The 22283-nt window shown below is 41.0% G+C and overlaps 2 protein-coding genes across 2 annotated transcripts; both read right to left on the bottom strand.

Moving 5' to 3' along the window:
* Positions 1-1811: 1811 nt before the first annotated feature.
* LOC308332410 (synaptic vesicle glycoprotein 2A-like) lies at positions 1812-11458 on the bottom strand (the record flags this gene model as incomplete). Its single annotated transcript, XM_080788304.1, has 12 exons — positions 1812-2112; positions 3592-3751; positions 3869-4072; positions 5028-5161; positions 5322-5486; positions 5663-5751; positions 6147-6254; positions 6859-6948; positions 8176-8309; positions 8662-8813; positions 9830-10010; positions 10849-11458. The coding sequence occupies 12 exons, from the start codon at positions 11456-11458 to the stop codon at positions 1929-1931; spliced, it is 2211 nt and encodes a 736-aa protein (XP_080644430.1). The 3' UTR covers positions 1812-1928.
* A 3165-nt stretch (positions 11459-14623) lies between these two features.
* sf3b4 (splicing factor 3b, subunit 4) lies at positions 14624-21914 on the bottom strand. The gene is made up of 6 exons (XM_080786833.1): positions 21846-21914; positions 20710-20838; positions 20051-20593; positions 17336-17503; positions 17021-17203; positions 14624-15202 (listed from the first exon to the last, which is right to left on the bottom strand). The coding sequence occupies exons 1-6, from the start codon at positions 21877-21879 to the stop codon at positions 15030-15032; spliced, it is 1230 nt and encodes a 409-aa protein (XP_080642959.1). The 5' UTR covers positions 21880-21914; the 3' UTR covers positions 14624-15029.
* Between the last annotated feature and the right edge of the window lie 369 nt (positions 21915-22283).

Genomic DNA, 22283 nt, shown 5'->3' with positions numbered 1-22283 from the left:
TATTTTCTCCTTTTGTGCCCTGTCATTGTGCTGCAATATATCTATTGCACCTAAAGCTTAATTTATATTTAGTTGCATTTGTCATGTGCCGAAAATAGCCGATCTACAAGCTCACAACACGTCATGATGTGTTATCAGTCTGTAGACAATTTTCACCTTAAGGCATAAGCTTTGGTGTGCTATGGCGGCAGTCTTAATTGCCTTAAGGGCAAATGCTAGTTTCAATCTTTATTTGTGCTTAATATGAGGAGTTACCATTATGTAATGGCTTAATATAATACATATAGATAGAATACTTCATATGTCAGTCTTAACAGTCTTCAAAAAAAAAATCTATGTTTTTTTCGTATGTGAATAATTTTGACTTGAACGTGCATGCAAAGCCACACAAGTGGATTGGGATTTTACACTACAGTGACAGGCAGCGTGGAGATTGATCCTGAACACAAAATGGCACTGTGGTAAAGCTTTGTAATACCACATGTAATGGAATACAACCACCAGCGCCAATGTGGAAGCTTTTCCATTATATTTTAGACATTAAATAGCCAAATACTTAAAATGTTATGTTTAAAAGAATAATTGTCTGTTCAATGGTTGACCTCCACCCATAAATGCCCGCCACCAACTCTCATGAAGTGAAAGGGATAAACAATAACTCAAATAACTTTTATGTAAAGATGAGCTAAAAGATGTGCACACCCACATACACTTACATTACCATAATGCAAGCAAACATCATGTTATGGCGTTGACACATTCATCACATGTCCAAAAATCCCATTCTGGAGAAATGCCCTTGTTACCCACTGTTAATGGCATAAACCTTGTAGGACTATTGTAGCTTTCAATGCTTTAGTGGTTCAGGAGGGAATAAAAAGAAGGACATTATATTTAGGCTACATTTAGAACACTGAACACTCTAAAACCTGCGTCAAAATATACCCATTTACAACAAGGAATCCTCTGAAATGCATCTATATACGTGTTCTGTGTGTTGAGGCTAAGGTAGGTAGACTGGATGCATGCAGGACAAGAAAATCTGAATCTTAAAAATTATATTTTCTCTTTATGAATGGATCCAGTCTTAGGCTGAGGTGAGTGTGCTGGAATGTCTTATGGTAATTGTACTGTGTAAACATTAGTTCCTTTAGGTATTTCTACAGTAGGCCTGGCTCTATTAGACAGTAGAGTAGTAGTAGTTTTTGTTATTATTTTGGTATTTGTTTTCATCTTGGAGAGATAGAAAGATAGATTAAAAAAACAGGTGCATCTCATAGTTCTATTAGCTGCTATATGCTAATCTGCTTTCTATCTTGTACTATTGCTAATTCATGGTAACTTGAAATTGTATCTTTTGAAATCCGGTACAATGGCGACTCAAAAGTGTTACCTTACATTATACATTATATATTATTTTTACCTAATCTTTTAATTTACTGTATTTATGTAAAATATATGAGCCAATGCACAGATGACCAAAAAAATAATAAAACAATGTATTTCACACCATTATTTCCAACAATGCCAGAAATGTACATTCTGTCTTAACTGCAAACCGTAGTAGTACAATTTGCCATCACAGTTTTTCTTGGGGCCAGGAAATGTACATGACACTTTTGTGAGACATCAAACGTTACGTTATGAGTGCCAACATTCTGGATACCACAAAGTTGCACTAGAACGGTCAAATCTGTTGTTGTCATAATGTGAATACTTCTTTCTATCTCTGTATCTTCTCCAATTAAACACCATGAGTGGTATCAGTATAAGAATGACACAATCCATTTCATAGGATTCAGGGCTTACAATGGAGAAGGCTGTCTGTTCTTTTGGGGTTTGCCAGGCAGTGCTGGAACTTGGGGATGTTCTCTCTAGCTGTGTCCAGCGGTATAGGTACCCTACTGCCCTCAGGAGGTTATTCACTTTTACTGTAACACTTGACCTTGTGTTTCAGGCAACTTCGTTGCAAGGAAACTACCTGCAGCAAGGGCACCGGCAGCAAACAAGATGGGCACAGCCTTGGTGATGCCAACAAAGGATTGGAAAATACTTATGCCCAGGACAGCAGCCAGCTTGCACAGAGCGTTAAGGAAGCCAAATGCTGTGCACCTGGATGAAAAGACAATAGGGGAAAATATAGTACATCAAGAGCAATTCCCATATACTACTAAGATGATCTTCAGAGAAACATTGACCTAGTTGGGGTTCTCAAACATTTTGGCTGGGGACCCCGGAAATGCATTGGTCATGTCTTGCGACGCCCACCCCGCCCCCCAATACAAATTGACGGCTACAATAACCTTAATAATAGAGAAAATACATCATAAATAAATACTGAAACCAGATATAATCATTAAAGAAAGTTTATGCATGTACATAGGCCTATGTAAACTCTTAATTTCCATTTTCCAGCCATTCATTTTTTTTTTTTTTTCTTTCCTCAGAAAATAACCTGGCGACCCCCCAAAATAATTTAGGTTGAGAACCCTTCATCTATGACATCGTGAAGCAGGTACAATTTTGGTACCATGCAAAGAATTAATAAAAGTATACATTATTAAATAATTAATTAATTATATAACCAAAAAAATGCTCAATTTGCTCATATTAGGAACAATTGAATATAAAGACCTTTTATAAATCAGTGAAAGCTATGTGGTAAAACGTTGATATTTGGTCTAGAATATGAATCTGTTTTATTTGTCACATCAGTTTTACAGGTGTAAAGCAGTGGCTGAATTAATCTTTTGGTGCGCTCTCCATCATTCTGTAGTATTCTGTGGGAAGAGAGAGTCTATTTTAAATGTGCCATATATTTTCACGGTATGATTCAGAATCTCTTTGGCTGTTGTGCCCGCCGTAGTTGTTGGCAACCTTGGTGAAGATGAGTAGAATTAATATTGAGTTGTATTGTAAACAGAGAGATGTGAGACTATCTGATGCATCATTATTTCAAATGCAGGTGTGTTCTTTTAGTTGTAATATTTTTTGTTCGAATGTGGATACACAGCTAAATAATATACAGTGCCTCCTGTGATTTACTGTACAATCTATATCTATGTATTTTAGGTGAAATGGGTCAATGGATCACTGTTATGATCGTATGACCAAAACGCTTTTCCACCCATCACTCATGCATTTTGAGCACTTCTACGTGACGCATTAAAACGCGTCTATTGACGCAAGGACTGCAGTCCGATCACGCAGATCCAAGCGAGAGCACATGTGTTGTGTCACTCTCCGTCTGAAAAGCCCTTTAGCAGGGTAAAAGGGAAAGGAGTACTGTTTTTTGTATTCTTGGTTTATTCAGGGCTAGAATACATACCAGATTGTGACCTGGAAAGTGTTCACCCAGGTCTACCCGGACCACATTAACTGTTCACCCAGGTCCCCTTATTATTGACACAGCTGTCTTGTATTGCTCATTACGCTGATGAAGGCATAGAGCCAAAATATATCACCGCTCTAAATTGAAATAAAATAAGTACATGCTCATCATTTTCCCTTTTTTTATGACTTACAGTAGGGTACTCAAGTGTTATGGTGCACACAAAAACACACATTCATCTGAGGGTGGCCACCTGTTACCTTTTATCTGAGGGGTACAGCTCCACGGTAAGCACGTCTAGGGCATTCCATGAGGCAATGCTGATACCACCAAACAGACACAAGAGGGCGATCATTCCTGACTCATTACTGCCAAACATCAGGAAGAAGCAGCTGATGCAAGATATGACACTGGAGCCCGCTGTGGTAAGAGGACAAGGCAAAATAATGACTATTAAACAGGGCAATAATTCAAGACCCAAGCGGATGTCCTACAGCAATTGCTTGAATTTAATAGAGTTTAAAATCTGTGACATACCCAACATCCGCAACCGGCCAATTTTATCCATCAGCAAAGCCGACACAATGTTGCCTGGCAACACGGCCAACGTGCCGAGGAAGCTGACAAAGTATATCATGTAGGCATTGTTGTCATCGCTGAAGTCCAGCATGCAGCCCTCTTTGTTGTGGAGGAAGGTGCTGTTCGCCAGCTTACAGTCGATAAACCTGTATTTGAACAAATCTAAACAGAGGAGAGAGAGAGATGGAGGATATGTGCAAATGTTTCTGCTGAATCCTCAGCAGAAGGAAATTAGGAAATGCAATTGAATCTAGAGATAGAAATAAATGAATAAATATGCCACACGTTTAATGTGTGCCTTTGAGTAAAATGTTTAGCTTAAATTATTAAATGGCATATTTGTACTATCAAACCATACTTCATTTGGATCAGCTGGCTTTAATTAAAATTCTGTTATAGACACAAAATGTGATAATTGAATCACATTTGCATATGATGCTCATTTGTGGTTACCACAAACTGCTGAATTATCACCACTGTACCACTTGCTCAACTGTTTCTTCCAGCATATCACAGAATTAAGCATAGCAGTATTATTACAATTTCCAATGGCATCATGGCAATAGGTATCCTACTACAGCAGGGGTTCTCAACGTTTTTGGCTGGGGACCACCGGAAATGCTTTGACCCCTCGAGGGGTCACGACCCACGGGTTGAGAACTCCTGTACTACAGTATAAAACAAGTATAGATACTATGTAGATGTATAGTAGTGTTTCCCACATACAGTCATGCAGAGAGACAAACCCTTGTGTAATATATGAGAACTGTGTATATTTTGAGAACTGATCATTTGGATGATGATGTCATAATGAATACAGAGGGGGAGAGAATCCAAAAAACGTACATGTAAGAGTGTTAGCTCTATATAGTACTTTGAACAGATGTGCTTATGGCCTTTATCCAAGGCACTTTACATAGATTGTGCATTACATTCACCCATTCACTGAGCCCCGGTGGCGGACTGCCCGAGGCCCGGCCCAGCCCGGCCCTACTGATTATCATACATTTTAGGCTCAGTCCTCAGGCCTAAAATTGTCATGTCAAGTTTATATACAGGTGAGCTAACATGCAAATAAACTTGATTGTGATTCTCATTCTGATAAATTGTTGTTTACCTGTGTTGTAAAACAGACTTGCAATAAATGTGCAGTTTCTGAAGAAGGTGTTGGTAGAGGTAATGTCCTCGAAGTAGCACTCCTCGAAAATGGAATCCTCAAACACCATGGATTTCATCTTGAGATTGAGGAACCTTAGGGAGAATGTAAATATTCACAACTGTAAATAATCTATCTCTACTAAGTCATGGCATGAATCTACTGTATATTAATATGGTTAACTTGGGTAAGCAGTCTGGATCTGAACCTGATTTTAATTCTGACCTCAACATCTCTGGAACAAAGTACACTTACTTATCATTGAAGTAGTGTCCTTCACGATGCACTTGGTTTTCTAAGGTGAAGTTAAAAGTGATATGCTCCACTCGTTCTTTGGAGAAGACCTTTGTGCGTGATTCATATTCCTGCTTCTGAATGTACTTGATCATATCCGGGAACCACACTGTCAGACCATAATAGCTGCAAGTATGGTGAAGTTGATTGTAAATCACAACATAGCTAAGTGATAGTAGCATTTAGCAAAACAACAACATCATCATCATCATTAACCTTTATGTCACCTCAAGAAACCATTGAGGAATGTCATTTTCAAGGGTATCAAATTACCTAATATTTAAGAACATCGTTTGGCTTACCTGAAAGACATGGTAAACCAGACAGCCATCAGCATGAAAGTCGTTCTCTTATATTCTGGATTAAAGCATGCAAGGAAGTTGCTCCGCACCTATAACATGTCAACAAACAGTGAGTAAAATTGATTTTGTGAAGGCTTATGTTGATACGTCTTGTTGAATCTGGTTGCCAGAGAAAATGTTATATGATTATATTTCAAAAGAAAAAGACTGTGACACTGGATGTATTTTAACACTGAGTGTCTACTATCTTTTGTGTCTATAGGTGCGGTCCATGATCAATCCTCGATTTATTTTATTCAAAGTACATTAAACTGAAAACATATTATTTACTACTCTGTCCCTGTTGTTATGCAAATCACGTATCAGTGGTTTGCAGAAATGTACGGAAAGTAACGTTTTAGCACAAACAAAACTAGTGTTCTAATTGCTAACTGATAATATCTGACTATGATCTAGCTGATGGTGAAAGACCTTTTCCTCTCACCTGTGTGGTTAGGCTCATAATCTTCAACTTGTAGCGCTGCCAGACCGGTGTGTCTGTGCCAGTGTCAACCAACTCATCCATCTGTTTCACAGTCTTGATCGTAGTGACCTTTAATGGACCAGACATTCCTTTTAGCCTAGGGCAAGTATGATTTTCCACATCTCTTAATCAAATGAATTTTAACAACTAAGTATTTAAGCAAAAACATAATGGAGCTGGGAACTTCTTCTTTGGTGCATCCATTCCTGGGACATGTGAGCCTTGTCTAATCACAGTAGGGTGAGACTCTCACCCAATTGTTTTACTCTCTATCTAGTAGTAGGTGCTATACAAATAAAGTGTATTATTATTATAGCTAACGTCGGGGGATAATCCCCCAATCCTACATTCAAACCTGCCTGTAGACATAAACAGGGATGGGGGCAGGGAAACAAAACTACCTTTGATGATGTCACTGAGCAGCCTGAAGGTACCCAAGGACCCACCCGCCTCAGACATCAGCAATAACCATAATTGTGTGGGTGCAAATCACCCAACGTTAGTGCTCTAGGGTCATTTGGGTGCTTTGCCATTGTGACATCCATAATCATATCAAGACCAAGAGGCCTCTATCCACCTGAACCCAAAAATGCATGATGTTTAAAACATGACAGCATAAACCAGTAGAGTAGTGAGCACAGATAAACTTGTAAGAAACACTGATGTTACTTACAGAAAACACCTTCTCTGAGTGTCCCTTTGCTCTCATGTTGGTATCGTGCACTTGCTTTAGAACCATCCAGCCTTCATCGTGTTTACCATTCTGTTGTGAAATGACAGCATTCAATCATGTGTTATCTTAAGCAGAGCTCATCATTTTTAAACACTTCAATGTGTTCATTTTTGCTGATTTGAGTGGATAAACAACACTTCAAACAACAAACCGTACAAATATGTTTCAAATCATGTCATGGGTATTATAATTTGTTTAAAGCTGCAATCCGGAACTTATTTGAATGAATAAAACGTTATTTTAACCAATCTTTATTTTAGAGCAGTGGTTCCCAAACTGTGGCGTGTGCACCCCTTGTGGTGCGTGAGCACCTTCTAGGGTATGCGCTACATGAAAAAGCTAATGTTGGTGCTATGGTTTTGTTTTAAATATATTAACATATTATGCCAATATATGGCAAATATATGCAGAATACAGTATATCCTATGCTGCATATATCCAGGTTCATATATGTGGATAAATAGGAAATGTATGTCCTTACAGTATATAGCAATTATATTATGCAATTTATATTTCATAGGTAACAGGGGGTGCATGGCCAAAACAGTTTGGGAACCGCTGTTATAGAGTATGCACAATATGACTCGTACTGTACATCTGCAGTGGTTGTAGGTTTTCCAACTCTTCCATTGAGGCATTTTGACCCTGGCGTTGGTTCATAAGTACAATATCTTCCCTGGTCAAGCAGGGATTCTGTCTTGGAAGAGCGGCATGTTTGGTCCCCCACGTGGGAGACCCACGTTGGTAGTATGTACTATGTATTATCAAGAGCTTATTTATGGCACACAGTAATAGTAACTACATTGGATGTAACACTATTCCATTTGCCGGAAATGTATCAGTTTGGGGCATAAGGTTTCCACCCGACAGCGGCGATATATTTATTGATTTCAGCTTGAAAACCCCACATGGGATGTCATCAATGCCTACATGATGATATTAAAAGAAAAGTGAATCCCGTTGCTTTCACACCACATGGAAGGCCACACTGTCTCTCTGCATTTGATATATAAATATACTGTATATTACATTGCTTATTGTAAGTCGCTCTGGATAAGAGAGTTTGCTAAATGTCTAGATTGAAATTGTAATGAAGAGTTGAGACGAAGAACCATTTAAGAAGTCCATAATTTATCCTGACCCCTCCTCCAAAAGTCCCATCAGTACTGACCCCTTATCCAGATTTTATACATTATGGATAATTATTATGGACTTAAATGGTGTTTCGTCTCAACTCTTGTAAGATATCATATTTACCTCCAAATAGAAGCGTGGGCTTTCTGGCATGGCAGTGAGAGCAGCGATGGCAGCAACAGAGGGAAACGCGGCCACTAGCACAAACACACGCCAGCTGTGGAACTGGTAGGCAGATCCCATTTGGAAACTCCATCCTGTGAGGAAAGGAGGAGGGAGGGAGGGATGAGCACATGCCTCACGCTTTTCTATGACCATCTCAAATAATTTCCTGTGTAAATACCACTCCGACTCAAGCTGGAACATGAACACGGCCGTGGTCAGAGGTGTAGTTGACTCACAAGTTAGATGTTTGTCATCAGACGGATCGGTAGGCGGAGATCTTCGATTTGCTGTCAACATTAGACTAGTGTTGTTGGGGAAGATACTTTCTAAATGTATTGCATGTTGCTTTTGCTTAATACTTTCAATTAAAGTTATATGTTGTTACAATATCTGCCAAAGGGATGTTATATTACATTAGATTAGGTATTATGTTGTTTTATTTACCATAGTGAGGGATTATAGCCCAGGCCATCGCAGATGCATATATGCCGCCAATCATCCAGAACATGCACAGCCAGCTGAGGTGCTCTCCGCGCTTCTCTTGGGCAAGAAATTCAGAATAGTAGGAAAACACAATGGGAATGGAGCCACCAATCCTGCAAAGATGAGAAACTAAATGAGCACTACACATACTGATCAAAAGATCCTGCACTTCCTGTACAAAACACAAACACAACTTGTGATGTTGATGATTTCATTGTGTTCAGGTTTTGGTACGCAGCATTGGCCAGATTATTGTGTGGGTGAAATACTCATTCTCTTCCTCCCTCCCCTTCTCACACTGCATCTCTACCCTCCGTCACCTGGTACCAAGTACAAAGTTTTACAAGAGAGGAAGTACTAAAAAATACAAATACAAATATTGTGGTCTAATAAAACTATGCTTATACTGTATGTGGACATGCGAGTAGTCTATGATGTCAGTTATCTATGACATATCTATGACAAAACCTTAGCTCTTTTAAAGTTGTTGCAACTCAAGTGAGAACTGAGAATACAAATCACTTTTTCCTTCATGACTGACTAACAGAAATGTTCTGTTTGGCATGGTGACTACTGACTAGCATTAACCACAGCTAGTGGCAGCTAGCCTAAGGTGGCTTGGCTGAAGTACAGAAACCCTAACATTTAATTTACTACACTTGTTGATTCATTTACTGGCCCAGATATTTGGTCTTTGTCACAAGAATATTAACACTATTTTCGTTTTCTGTATACTCTAGTTACTGTGTAATCATGGCTAGCAATGAACATGAGGATAGAAACTCTGTGGGAATGTGACTGATATAACCACAAAGCCACATGACTTCAGGCCCCAAGTATGCCAGTTGGGATCCAGAGCAGAAGGCAAAACGGTACTACATAATCTATGGATTATATAGCACTGTTTTTCATTCCGCAAAACAGTACAATTCTTCATTCATTACAAATGGGAACAGTATGACATTTACCATTAGATGTGTAATTGCTCTTCCTTATACAATAACTCAGGATGAGCACTTATTAGCTTTCTTGGCAGTTAGGATAATTGAAATGAAAGTTATTAAGCTTGTGGGCACAAAACAATGCAGTGCTTTATGAAAGTTTGATTCCTTCATTTCCATGAACTCACCCGACACCAGAGAGGAGACGACAGAAGAGAAAAGTGCTATAGCCCTGAACAAAAGACGAGAAGAAGGAGAATACACTGTTGATGGAGAGAGAGATGAGAAGAGACTGCCGACGACCTATCCGGTCTGCCAGGGCCCCCCACAGGAATGCCCCGACCATCATCCCAAAATATACAATTAGACCTGCAAGGACAACAACAAATAGGTTATGTTAGGTGAAATGTTCAATACTGTGCTGCCACCACCACCTACACACGCAGGGCCGGATCTACTTTATGGGCAATTTGGGCATTCGGATTAGCAAGGACATTTTCTGTGAGGGGCCCCTGGTGCCTAAGGGCATTTCCAAATGAAATAAATGGTGTCTAAAAAGTTTAGTCTTTTATTGTTGGTGAGAAGGCAGCTGAAAAGTGCAATTGCGTGAAAAGCTAAAAAAAGGTACACTGAAATACACTGGCGAATTCTCTTACCCATTTGCTTACTATGTGGGTAAAAAAAAAAGAAATGTGTCTGTTACTGCCTGGCTGTCACTCTGGGGCGGGAATAGGCCAATATACGGCATAAACCCGCCCCAAAGTTTTGCGCACGCGACACGCGTGTGCACAAAGATTTACGTGCGCATGTGAAGGGGGGGCCCTTCGAGCTTCAGTGTTAAGGTGTTAATCCGGCCCTGCACACACATAACTGGACCATAGAACTTTATGTTGGTGTTACTTTTACTTTGGCTGACTATCCTACTGTCTATCCAAGCTCCCCTGCCATACTTTAACCACTTAAATCCTACTTCGTTGACCAACAACCCCCAGGGCTCAATACTTGGTCCGCTACTTTTTTATGACTTTACATCAAATCTCTGCACTGAAAATAGCAGCTCTACAAATTGAATAGGGATGTTAGGCTTTCATGTGGTTAAACACTATTATAAACAAACAATGCTTTTATTGGTTTCATTAGTAGTAACTGTCTTAATATTAGCAAAAAATATACATAATAACAATAAGCTTCCTTGAGTTTCCCTTACCCAGCATGCTCTTGTTTGGTTCAGAGAGACACATGTCTCTCTCAGCACTGGGCAGGACAAAACCAACCACAAAGATCTCCACACCATCCGCCATGAGAGCCAGCCCCAACACAAAGTACAGGGTCCACTGGAACTTGCCGTGACCACATTCTTGCAGAATGGTCTCATACTGTTGAGCCAACTCTTCCTGGTCCTTCCTCCTCTCAGCCTCCGAGACCCCCATGTCCCTGAATTGCTCCCCTCCGTCCCTCACTGAGCCAGGGCCTCCACCCAGGCCGTCCTTGTCCGACTCTGCCCTGGGGATGCCCTGGTACTCTCCCTCATATATCTCGTCATCCTCGTCGTGGCCCTCTGTGGAATCACTGTGGCCGCCCTCGTCGTCATTGGCAGCTTGGCTGTCACCGCGGTAGTGGTCTCCTCCATCCTGGTTGCCTTGCGCAGGGAAGTCGTCATCATCTTCCTCAAAGCGGCTGTAGGAGCGCTTGCTATACTCGTCAGACACTTTGTCGACACTGCGGCCGACCTTCTTGGAGGCTTGCCGCTTGACTTCTTTGGCAATGTCTTTGGCACCTTTTATGAAAGCAGTCCGGTTTTGGTAGCCTTCCTCCATTTTGAAGAGGTGCAGCAGTTGTGAAGGTGTTCACAGATTTGTCCAAGAGGCCACCTGAATCTAAAACGTTTTTCTCTTCAGAATATCCCCAGAATTATTTCACAAAACCACTAAAGTTGTCTTCTTGGCTGAAATAAAAACACACAACTGTAAATACCGGTATAGTAGCTGTCATTTCACAGAATTAAATATTGGAATACTGGAAATTAAAAACGGAGTAAGTGGGATGTAAAATCACACAGCACTTCCCATGTAGCCTACCTGAGGTGAGGCAATTTCCTTCTGGGATCCTTGTTGGTTAGTTACAATATAATATGATACAACTAATATGATGATCCAACTGCATCATCAAAGAAAGAATGTTTTAATGGATGGTTGGTTGACCAAGGACCAACAGAGCCAAATACCATGGCCTCTCGCCTCTCGGTTTCAAAATAATTAGGTTTATTCTGGGTCATACACATTTTAGGACTATAGATTATGCAACAGGTAGCCTGCCCTTAAGCCATCATACTTTATACCCAAAAACCTTTCCCAAACAGAAATGGACATGACAAGCAAAAGAGATATGATTAAAACAACAGAGCAGGATTTTAATTGCTCATTGTTGTGTATAACGTTCAGCTAGCCGCCTCCTCCTTCTAATCGCAGGCAGGCAAGGCAAAGGCAGCCCACTCAGGCTGTGGCGTGTGGCCAACCAACGCAGCGCTGTGGCACGTGCCTTCTTTAGAGTGAGGGAAAAAATGATGGATGGGGGAAGACTGCGAGGGAGTATCTGTCCTCTGGTCTTGAGAACGGTTTTCTTTCCATTGCTATTTTATTTGCTTTTTCAGATGACACACCATCACTGCGAGTTTCCTCTTGCAAGGTCAAGCATATGGCAGATGGCCATCATCGTTACTGGCAGACAGCCATATTAACGCAGTCAGTGGCATTTGATTGCCATCAGCGGCGAGTGTCGTGATGAATGTGCCAATCTGGACACCTGAAGATAATATCGACCAACACAACCCCACATGCAGCTCGCAAATCTGTAGAATGTGTGGATAATATTTCTTCTCGCAAGGCTGACAGGCTGTGCAAGAAAATATCGTCACTACATCCCATTCATTTTTTTATGCACTAACCATGCCCTGGTCGAATAAATTAACTATATTTTTAAGAAGCTCTATAGGCCTAGTCAGATATAAAATTCACGTGTTCAATGATGGTGATGTGGTGGTGCATGATGACTGGTGATTATTATGATGGTGATGATGAAACGAGCCGTTAAACCAGTAGCCAATCTTGAATCATCTTTATATAAATAAATAAAAAACATACAAAAGAAATGTTCCTCGGGAGTGTCTTCAAGCGTGACACCTGTACTCCCAACATCGGCTACTGTGAGGATCCCGTCACGATCTGGCTGTAGCCTATTCATTCGATTATCGGCCCACTATACAAATCAGCCAGATATCTTAATTGCCATTTATGAAGCCAGTTGTTGAAGAACACGCCCATCGGCTATGATTAGCCTAAGTTACATTTATTTGAGCTGACGAAATACATTGAGAGCCACTCAATTAATTTCAGTCCTAGGGGAAAAAAATAGGGTCTCACCTTGATCGTGCAAAGGTTAAATGATCCCTCTTTAGGTTTGTAAAGCGAGGTGTGGTGGTGTGTGCTGATGTGCTGCAGAGCTGTTGCTGCTGTGGAGCGAGTGATGATGCTGTTCAATCTCCTGTTTGTAGATACTGGAGTCCACCACGCCAGCCGATTGGAGCACTATTCATAGTTCGATGCGCGACGGTGTCGTGCGGCGAAGAATATCCGATCTACAAGCTCACAGCGGGTGGCGGATGAGACGCGTTGTGGGCTTGAAGGTCTACTATTCTGGGCAGTTCTCGGCGCGCGACACCATCGCGCGATGGCGCATAAATTTAGACTTCACTTGCAATGATGCGAGCATCAGAGAAGCCCCCTCCCCCCTATTCAACCCTCACAGAAACACATTAACGCATTGCTATGGGGGGATTGGCGCATATCCCATCTTCGTGCGGTTGTCAAAATGTATCCTTCCTTGTGTATCAGGTTTATTAGGCTACTTATACCCATATCCATATGATGAGATTGTACTCTATGCCTCTAATTATTTAGCCTATAATAGGCACGGATTATTTTCTTGCTCTCTTATATTCCCATTGGCGTTCAAACATGTTTTTTATAGCAGCCATAGCATGATATTTTCAACCGTGTCTGGTCATATTCTTGTGTAGGAACAAAACATATAGTCTAGTTTGTCGCATGTTGAGGAAACACGCATGTCTCTTGTTGCTATGCCAACCACTTGCCTGTCAATGATTCCATAGCCTATTCTGCATACAGTGTAAATGGATTCAGACCTGCTAAAGAAACGTGACTTTAAAAAAAAAGGAACAGAACCTGAGCTTCGAGATTGACCCAAATGTGCATTCAATTAGATCTCCAATCATTCATCATTTTAAACCCAAGCAGTCATGGAACATTGTTAAACAGTTATTGGTGATTGATGATCAGTTAATGATCTGACAAACAATGTCCAGATGGAGCAAGTCCCATGTTCCCAGACACTGCATCCCATTCTACAAATGTTTACATTTAAGCTCGTTTGCTTGCTCCCCTTATTTATTCATGAGTTCAAAATGTTTACTTGTGTGTTAAACAGACTTCATGCTAACTCACCATCTCCCCTGACTGCAAATGTGAAGAGATTTCTGTATATTAATTGCAGGTTTATAATAATATATAGTTTTACATTCTAGAATTCAGTCAGTTTCAAATATGTTGGTTTAAAGACATAGTCAATTACGACTATAGCGTAATCAGAGGTTATTGTTAGAAGATACAATAGATTATTTTCAAAGTAGAGTAGGAAAATTTAGCTTTTGTGTTGGATATAAATACAAACATTTGTTTTTTGTTGGCTTGCGTGCACCACCGTAGATCAAAGACCAAAGCTCTTTTCACAATTTCTCACCAATTTGGCACCAAGCCCAGGACACTCATCTATGAGACATTACTCCCTGGGGTGAGCACTTACCGTCACCGCAGTCTCACTATAGCAACCATAAACTAGAGAGGTGGACGCACAAAGATGCACAAGCAATTACTAAGGGGGAAATAAAAGGAGAACACTGATGCATGTAAAAGGGCTACTACTTTTTGCTCTTTTTATTTAGGTACTGTATGTGGACCTGCTGAATATTTTTTTCTGACAAAACTTTTTTTCTGACAAAGAACCGCCTGTTTAACAGTTTAATGGAAACCCAAGTCGGTAGTATTACCACCCATGACCAAAATTTGATTTTAAAAACAAAATGCCAGGCACCAGAATGTTTAAATGCCTGAAATGTAAGTTCATTTAGATTAGAATAACTCCAAAACTTGTATTAAAACCTTTATTCCTCAAAAGGGCCAGGATCTGTACATTGGCAAGAGATGACAGAACTTGGTGGTTAAATTACTTTCACAATGTTAGTCTAGAGTAGATCTGGAAACATAAAAAAAAAAGTATGAGAAAGAATGAGAGCCCCTCTCAGCAGTCCTCATTCTACGGTGGCATTGGTCCTCTCATAGGAACACGAGGTGGAGCTCCAGGGGGTCTTGGTGGCATTGGGGGCCCTCTCTGGAAGCCGAACGGAGGAGGACGAGGAGGGCCGCTGGCATAGCCAGGTGGAGGCATGGGCGGAGGTGGGCCTCTCATACCCGGATGCATGGGATGACCTAGTGAGTATAGGAGGGGGGGGGGGGGATTTGAATAATCTACTGCAACTACCACATCCAGGATTTACAGTACCGGTATATAGATCGCGGGTTCCCAAACAGTGGGTCGAAACCCATTTGTGGGACATTTATATAAAAACATTCTCAAAAAAGCTAAAGTTTTCATGAATTAATACCAAATTTAATTATTTTTTAAAGTATTGTCTTCGACAATCGAAACAAATCGAAAGCCGTTCTAGAAGCTCACAACGAGCACGAAACGATGCGTTGTGAGCTTGTAGATGTGCTATTTTCACTAAATTGTGTCCTGGCTGGGGGAATGTATAATTTCTCTTTTGGGTCATGGGCTAAAAAGTTTTGGAACCACTGGTATAGATTATACTTGAAAATACTTTGTCATCTGTAATCATCAATCTGTTATTTCATCAATGTTGCATATAAACCAGGTGGGCAACCTTTTTGGACACATTGATCACATAGCAGTTTTCCAAAGCTGGGGTGATCACCCAGTGGCAGACAGTGAATACAACCATTGCTTAGCATAGGTTGCTAATTATAATAACAAAATAGCTCAGCAGGAAGTCTAGCCACGGAAAGAATACACTGATGCATTTCGGTGTCAAGCCTACCTCGGCATGCCGCATGCATTTGGGGTAATGCGTGTCACTGAGGAAGGCTTGGTGACTGCAGGCACTTTTACGACTTTTAAGTAATTACTTTGTTGCTTAGGTATGTTTTACCAACATTTTAGCAGAGCTCATTCTGATTCTAGACTGCAATTAATTATGGCTTAATAATATGTGCAGGGGAAAAAAAGGTGCCCGTGTGTCATATACTGTATACAGCTGATAACATTCATTAAGTCAAATCACTGAGCACCTTTTTTAATATTTAAATTATCTGGAGGGAATGATATAATGACAATTATTGTGTGCTAGTGATTGCTTTCCCCAACAGCCTCAGGTGAAACGATGACATCCAGAGAGCTTTGCATTATTTGTTTTTGTTATTATACTCATTACACTGGATGAAATACCCAAAGAAGCCTCAGAAGAAGCATGTAAACAGAAGTCAGACAATAAACAAGCCATATGGATGATGCAAGGTTTGGTTTCATAATAGAAGAGTCCTCCAGTCCTCAAGAATTCTCCAGTAGATGCTACACATGACAAGCACAGCTTTGATATCATGGTGATGGTAATTTTCTAATTACAAAAGGAACAAACTTTTGTTGGAAAGCAAATGATTCTTTTGAACTACACTGACATTTTAAGTGGAGTAGAGTTTGGCCGCTACGCAGCCCTCACACCTATGTCGCACCGCCCATCCGACCAATATGTCTGAGTCATAATGTCTGGGGATTGGTCAGAGTACCCATTGTACCCATCCGTGTCCCTTTGTCCTATCTGGGATGTCATCTGTGATTTGGTATATTATGTAGAAGAGGAAGAAGAGAAAGCTACACTTGTGTGAAGTGAGCGGCACCTTTTATCATGATGATGATGTATGCTGAGAACGTCATCATACATCAGCCAATCAAAGTCAGACAGAAATACACACAAAGCTGTACATTGGAGTGGCTAGTGCAGCTCAAAAACGTACTACAGTGGGTAACCACACTAATAATAGAAAGGCCTAAGTGTGAACAGCGGACACATTAGCCTGGGCTAGTAGAAACCCTAATATTATGCAATACTATAATCTATTATATATATATATATATTAAATATTATTGTAACCCGATTTTCTGCATTTACCCTGACAAACAAAAACGACAACAAAAAAAGATTTGAGATTCACTGAGAGTATAGTACTTACCCATCGGGGGACCATGACCATATGGTCCTCTGGGTGGCATGCCCATCTGTGGGTGACCGTGTGGGGGCATGCCAGGCGGTGGTGCCCGGTGCTGCTGAGAACCTGGTGGAGCAGGGGGCGGTGGTACCATTCCAGGAGGTCCATGACCATGTCCATGATGTGGCATTCCCATCGGAGGCATTCCTGTGGGATACAAACAATGACAATGACTCCAGAACTTGCTTTGCGTGACAGTCACTTTGCGTGACAGTCACAGACATTTCACAATGGCTGTTCAATCCTGTGCGGTTGTGAAATTGGAAGCGTTCTTCTTACCTGGGTGCATGCCGCCCGGTGGAAAGGGAGGAGGTCCAGGTGGAGGCCCTGACCCAGCTGCGTTTGGTTGTTGTCCCCCTTGGTTTGGGGGCATGGACATAGGCGGCATCCCTGGAGGCATTGATCCTGGGGGAGGTACAGGAGGAAAGGCTCCGGGTGGCGGCATGCCTGTGGGGGAGGATAATGATAACGTTTATTAGAGAGCACAGTAAGCCAATATGATGCACATGCATTTATGAAGGAACATTACATTTCATGCTCTTCCATTTATGTGGTTAGTAACCTAGTCCATTTTTGGCGATGAGCCAAATTATATGCAGACTTTTGGGTTAGTTTTGGACAGCGATTTAATCCTATTGGCATGTGGTGCACTGTGACAACCTGGTCATTTACGACCAGCACCCGACCGACATGGAATTGTTACCAACCAACAACAACTATGAGAAGTTGAGGTTTAAGCTGTAAAATAGCTATGTATTGTGTGCTAATAACACACCATGCATTCCCTGAATTAAGGACGGTCATGGGGTGCAATCATAGAGTAATAAAAGAATAGAGGCCGAACCGGAGCATTAGTTGCTCAGTGGCCTTTTGAAGCACCCGGAAGAACGGTCTACTTACAAAATTTGGTGCCCAAACAAGCGCTCAATGTTAAACCCAAGCTTCACAGGGTTTCCTCGTCAAAAATCCACTGGTCCGCTTGTAGTCCCAACTCTTACCAGTAGGCCCGAGCGCTTCAACGTTGGAGAGCCTCTCTGGGGGTTTGGGTGCAATGGCTTTTTGGGGCATTTTATTTAGAAGTTTCACTCCGAAACGTTAAGTGGTTTTTAACCAATCAGAGCGTCGCATCCCTTCAGGCTATGGGACGTCCACTACGTGTGCGACATGTGCACGCGTGTGTAGTTTGTTTACAAGTCACAGAGAGACGGGCAGCAAAGCTCGTGACTTATTTCGAACCTATTTTAGCGTGATGATTAAGTTTAAACCGAGTAATACACTGTTTGGATGTCATTTTGAATGAGATTAAAAACGGAGTAGTCCTTTAAGCAAAACCAGCTGTGTTGGAGGACAATGAAGCATGGGAATCAAACTGGCGACTGGCAAGCTGTATTTTTATTGGCTTTTATTGATGTGGGATATTTGTATGGACTTTTGATATAAAAACACACAAAAATTTGAATTTGCCCATTTTTTGGCATCCATTGTTAGGTATGCCCATATGATGACCACGGATATGGTCTAGAAGTGTGAACATTTTCATTTCACTACACCTTTAAGCTTAAAACTAGTAATACACTGTCTGGATGTCATCGTGAATGAGATTAAAAACAGTAGTTCTGAATCAGCTGTTTGGACGAACGCACAGCGATAGGAATAAACCAGGTGAATTAAATCAAGATTCATTTTTATTCATGCGGGACTCGACACGTCATCACGTTGTTGTTTAAAGGAAGTGATTAAGATGAGATTTTTAATATAAAAATACACAAAAATTGACCCATGGATAAGGTCTAAAAGTGTGAAAAGCGTATTTTTCATTTATAAGTTCTGTATGTTCTACTGTTGTGTCTGTGCCGGTGTGTGTGTGTGTGTGTGTGTGTGTGTGTGTGTGTGTGTGTGTGTGTGTGTGTGTGTGTGTGTATAAGCCCAGGGCAGTGTAGCCACTGGCTAGAGATCCCTTGCCCTCATTTTGAAACTAGCTCCTTGCCCTACACACTTCCACTCGGTTTGAGTATAGATGTATAAATAATAGAGGGCACTGGATCAAAAAGGACCATAACCTTCAGGGCTGTAAGCAATAAGCATGACGAGTCTTGACAATATATCCTATAGCCCTGACTGAATGTTGGTGTTTATATGAAAAACAGGCTTCCACGTCGTTTGCATATGCTGACAGGTAGATGGACAAAGGTTTCCTTAATATATGATAGGATAAACAAGTGAAACAAGCACTAGCTAGTGCTCCTAATATTTATATTGATCAATATGAATATTACCACCAGGTGCCCTTCACTTCACCCGAGTGTGATTTTGTCCAGCTTTTGGTGTATGCATGTGCAAACACAAACTACACTACACAAACATTAAATGCCATTGACAATGAATGGACAATTTTGAGTGTTAACATTGCATAACACAAACATTGATGACGAAGGCGAGGACGTAAATTCTGATTGGCTGGAATTAGATGATGTACGATGATAAGACTCACTTCACATGGGTGTGATTTTTAGAAACCAAATTGCGTTGGTAACATAGGACACAATAACTGTAGCATCACGTTAGTTCAGGCAGATGCATAAGTCAAGCACCCATCAGTATTTCATTCACTGGTACAGCTGATAAGAATAAGCAACTCCTCATCCAATCATAAACTGACAGCTCACACTCCTCTGCTGATATGCCATGCCATTTGCGGTGCTATCGTCTCAGCAAACTCTTTCCACCACCCCAACCATCTCCTATCTCAGAATTGTGTGGTTCATGCTATCATTTTATATTAATCATGTGGGGGTTATAGTGCCGCGCCCACAGACGGCTCACTCATTTAACTCGCACTGATTAATTGGGGAGCTTCACCAAGTGCAGAACAACAAATTATTTTAATTTACTGCAATATTAAGTCTCTGACTGAGCTTTTTTTTCTCTACAATAACAAAAAACCTACACAATGATTGAAGTATAAAATAAAGGAGCACAGTGGTTTGGCCCTACCTGGCATGGGCATCCCTGACCCCAGTGTGGTAAGGACGGGCGTTGGTGCACTGGGTGGTGGTGGTGCATCTGCAAACAACTGGTGGGGTCTGTCGGCCTGGGAGAGGGGGTTCTGGGCTGCCAGGAGGCGCTCAGCCGCTGAGCCATGCCGTTCACCTTTAGAATCTTTCTTGAATGCGTAAGACACTGTGATGGGCCTGTTGCAGAGGTACTGGCCGTTCATAGCCTCAATGGCCGCATCCGATGCATCAAAACTGGCAAAATTGATGAAGGCGTACCCCTTGGAGTTACCAGTGTCTGGGTCACGCATGATTTTGGGTGTCTGAAGGATTACGCCGAAGGCACTGAAAGTATCGTAGAGCAGCTTCTCGTCAATTTCTGGATCCAGATTACCGATGAAGATGTTAGCTCCCACATCCAGGTTTTTGTTGTGTGCAGAAGCCTTATTGACTCGAATGGGCTTGCCATACAGTTTAATCATGTTCATAATTTTGATGGCATAGTCAGCATCCTCTTCACTAAGGAACTCCACAAATCCATAGCCTAGGAGAGGAAAAGGGTTAGTTGGTAAACTTTGCCAAGTAGAACTCAATAGCCTATTTCACCACACGAGACACAGGAGTACTTAGAATGTTAAATGCAAAAGCAATAATACTCACCCTGATGTTGGCCAGTAACTCTGTCTTTGGGCATGTGTGTGTTGACCACAGGGCCAGCTTGCAGGAATAGTTCCCATAGTAATGGCTCTGACACTTTCTCATCCAAACCACCCACATACACTGTGGCATCTGTAGTGGAGCACAAACAATTATGTTTATAATGGCTGCCATGGTTGACGGGAGGGATAAAGGATAGGTGGGCCGTGGGCACTAGGGTCATCTAGTCACCCCGATGTAAAATTGGCTATTTTGTCCAAAATATTTAAAAATACAATATTTGAAAAAGAGTCTAAAGTAAACTAGTAACATAGACATGATTAGAACATGTTTAAACATTCGACAATTAAGGTCTAACATATCTACAATAATAATTGTTAAATTGTCATTTTGGGGCATAAACAATACGTTTAAGGATCAAATTAAGTCTGATAATGATATAACGTCCACATCATGTATACTTTATATTACTTGAGACAAACTTTCAAATATTTAATGTCTTAACATTTTGGACAAAATAGGCAATTGTACACCGAGGTGCCCAGATGTCCCTACAAGCGCCCACCTATACTGAATTCCTGATGCGATAACACAGCAAGTTACGAAAACAACTAAGTTTTACATTTGCATATCATAATCTAGGTACGGTAAGGTAAGTCAAACTCGATAAAAAATACATCTATGATAGTCTTGAGATCCAAGACTACAGAGGAGAGGGATATTCAACTAGCCGGCAGTTTCAAGCTGCTTTCAAAGCTGATCTTAGCTTAGCAATAGCATGCTGTTCAAAATGAGTTCATTCATACAGAGGCGGCCTACAGCACGACTCTAATTTTATAGACATAACTTAATGTGTCGCATTTTTCATCAATATTAACGACACCAACAATAAGTTGTTTATGATAAATCGCTACACCACGTACTAAGTACTAACTAGCTAAATAAACCAGGAACAGCCGACCTCCATGTGAAACGTTACTCCATGGCTTATCACACAGCTATTATTAAGAAAGCTCTTAATAAAACTTGGTACATTATCAATAAAGCTGGTAAAAAGGACTTTACGGGCGTGTGGTCTGCACAAAAACCAATGTGAGGTAAAACAAAAATTCCACACAAACATTTATTTGTTATGTTACCTTGATTTCGCTCAGAAATTGGTCCCGCCGCCATGTTGAATGAACGCAGAGCGAGCGTGAGCGTCTGTCCACAATGTGTTTATGCCCCGCCTCTTCCGCTGTTGGGGGCGGAAATTCCATGGACATTAAATTATGTATATTATTCAAAAACATTTACATATAAAATGTGCTCTATTATTTATTGTATTAACTGTGTATTCAATATCTGATATCCTTAGTAAAGGGAAGTAATACATTATGGACTATGCTGAATCACAACACCAGAGGTATAGTTCAACAAACCAGTGAAACCATGTGCAACCCCGATTCGGCTCAAACAAGGGATTAAATTAATTTATCTTCTATGTCACTAAAATGTGGAACGCCCTACCAACAGCCATTAAGTGATGGGAATCCCTAGACTCCTTCAAAACCGTTCTCAAAGAGCACAGGTCTACA

Source organism: Protomyctophum bolini (genome assembly GCF_963924005.1).
Source record: "Protomyctophum bolini genome assembly, chromosome: 17".
Classification (NCBI taxonomy): Eukaryota; Metazoa; Chordata; class Actinopteri; order Myctophiformes; family Myctophidae; genus Protomyctophum; species Protomyctophum bolini.
Note: the sequence above shows the minus strand (reverse complement) of the source record. Positions and strands in the feature narration are given on the sequence as shown.

Excerpts from the sequence above, each read along its gene's own strand:
- sf3b4 (XM_080786833.1), bottom strand. The coding sequence starts at position 21,879 with ATGGCGGCGGGACCAATTTCTGAGCGAAATCAAG. Across the intron at positions 20,594-20,709 it reads AGTTACTGGCCAACATCAGG|GCTATGGATTTGTGGAGTTC; the intron begins GTGAGTATTATT and ends TTCCTCTCCTAG. Across the intron at positions 15,203-17,020 it reads TGGTCATGGTCCCCCGATGG|GTCATCCCATGCATCCGGGT; the intron begins GTAAGTACTATA and ends TATACTCACTAG.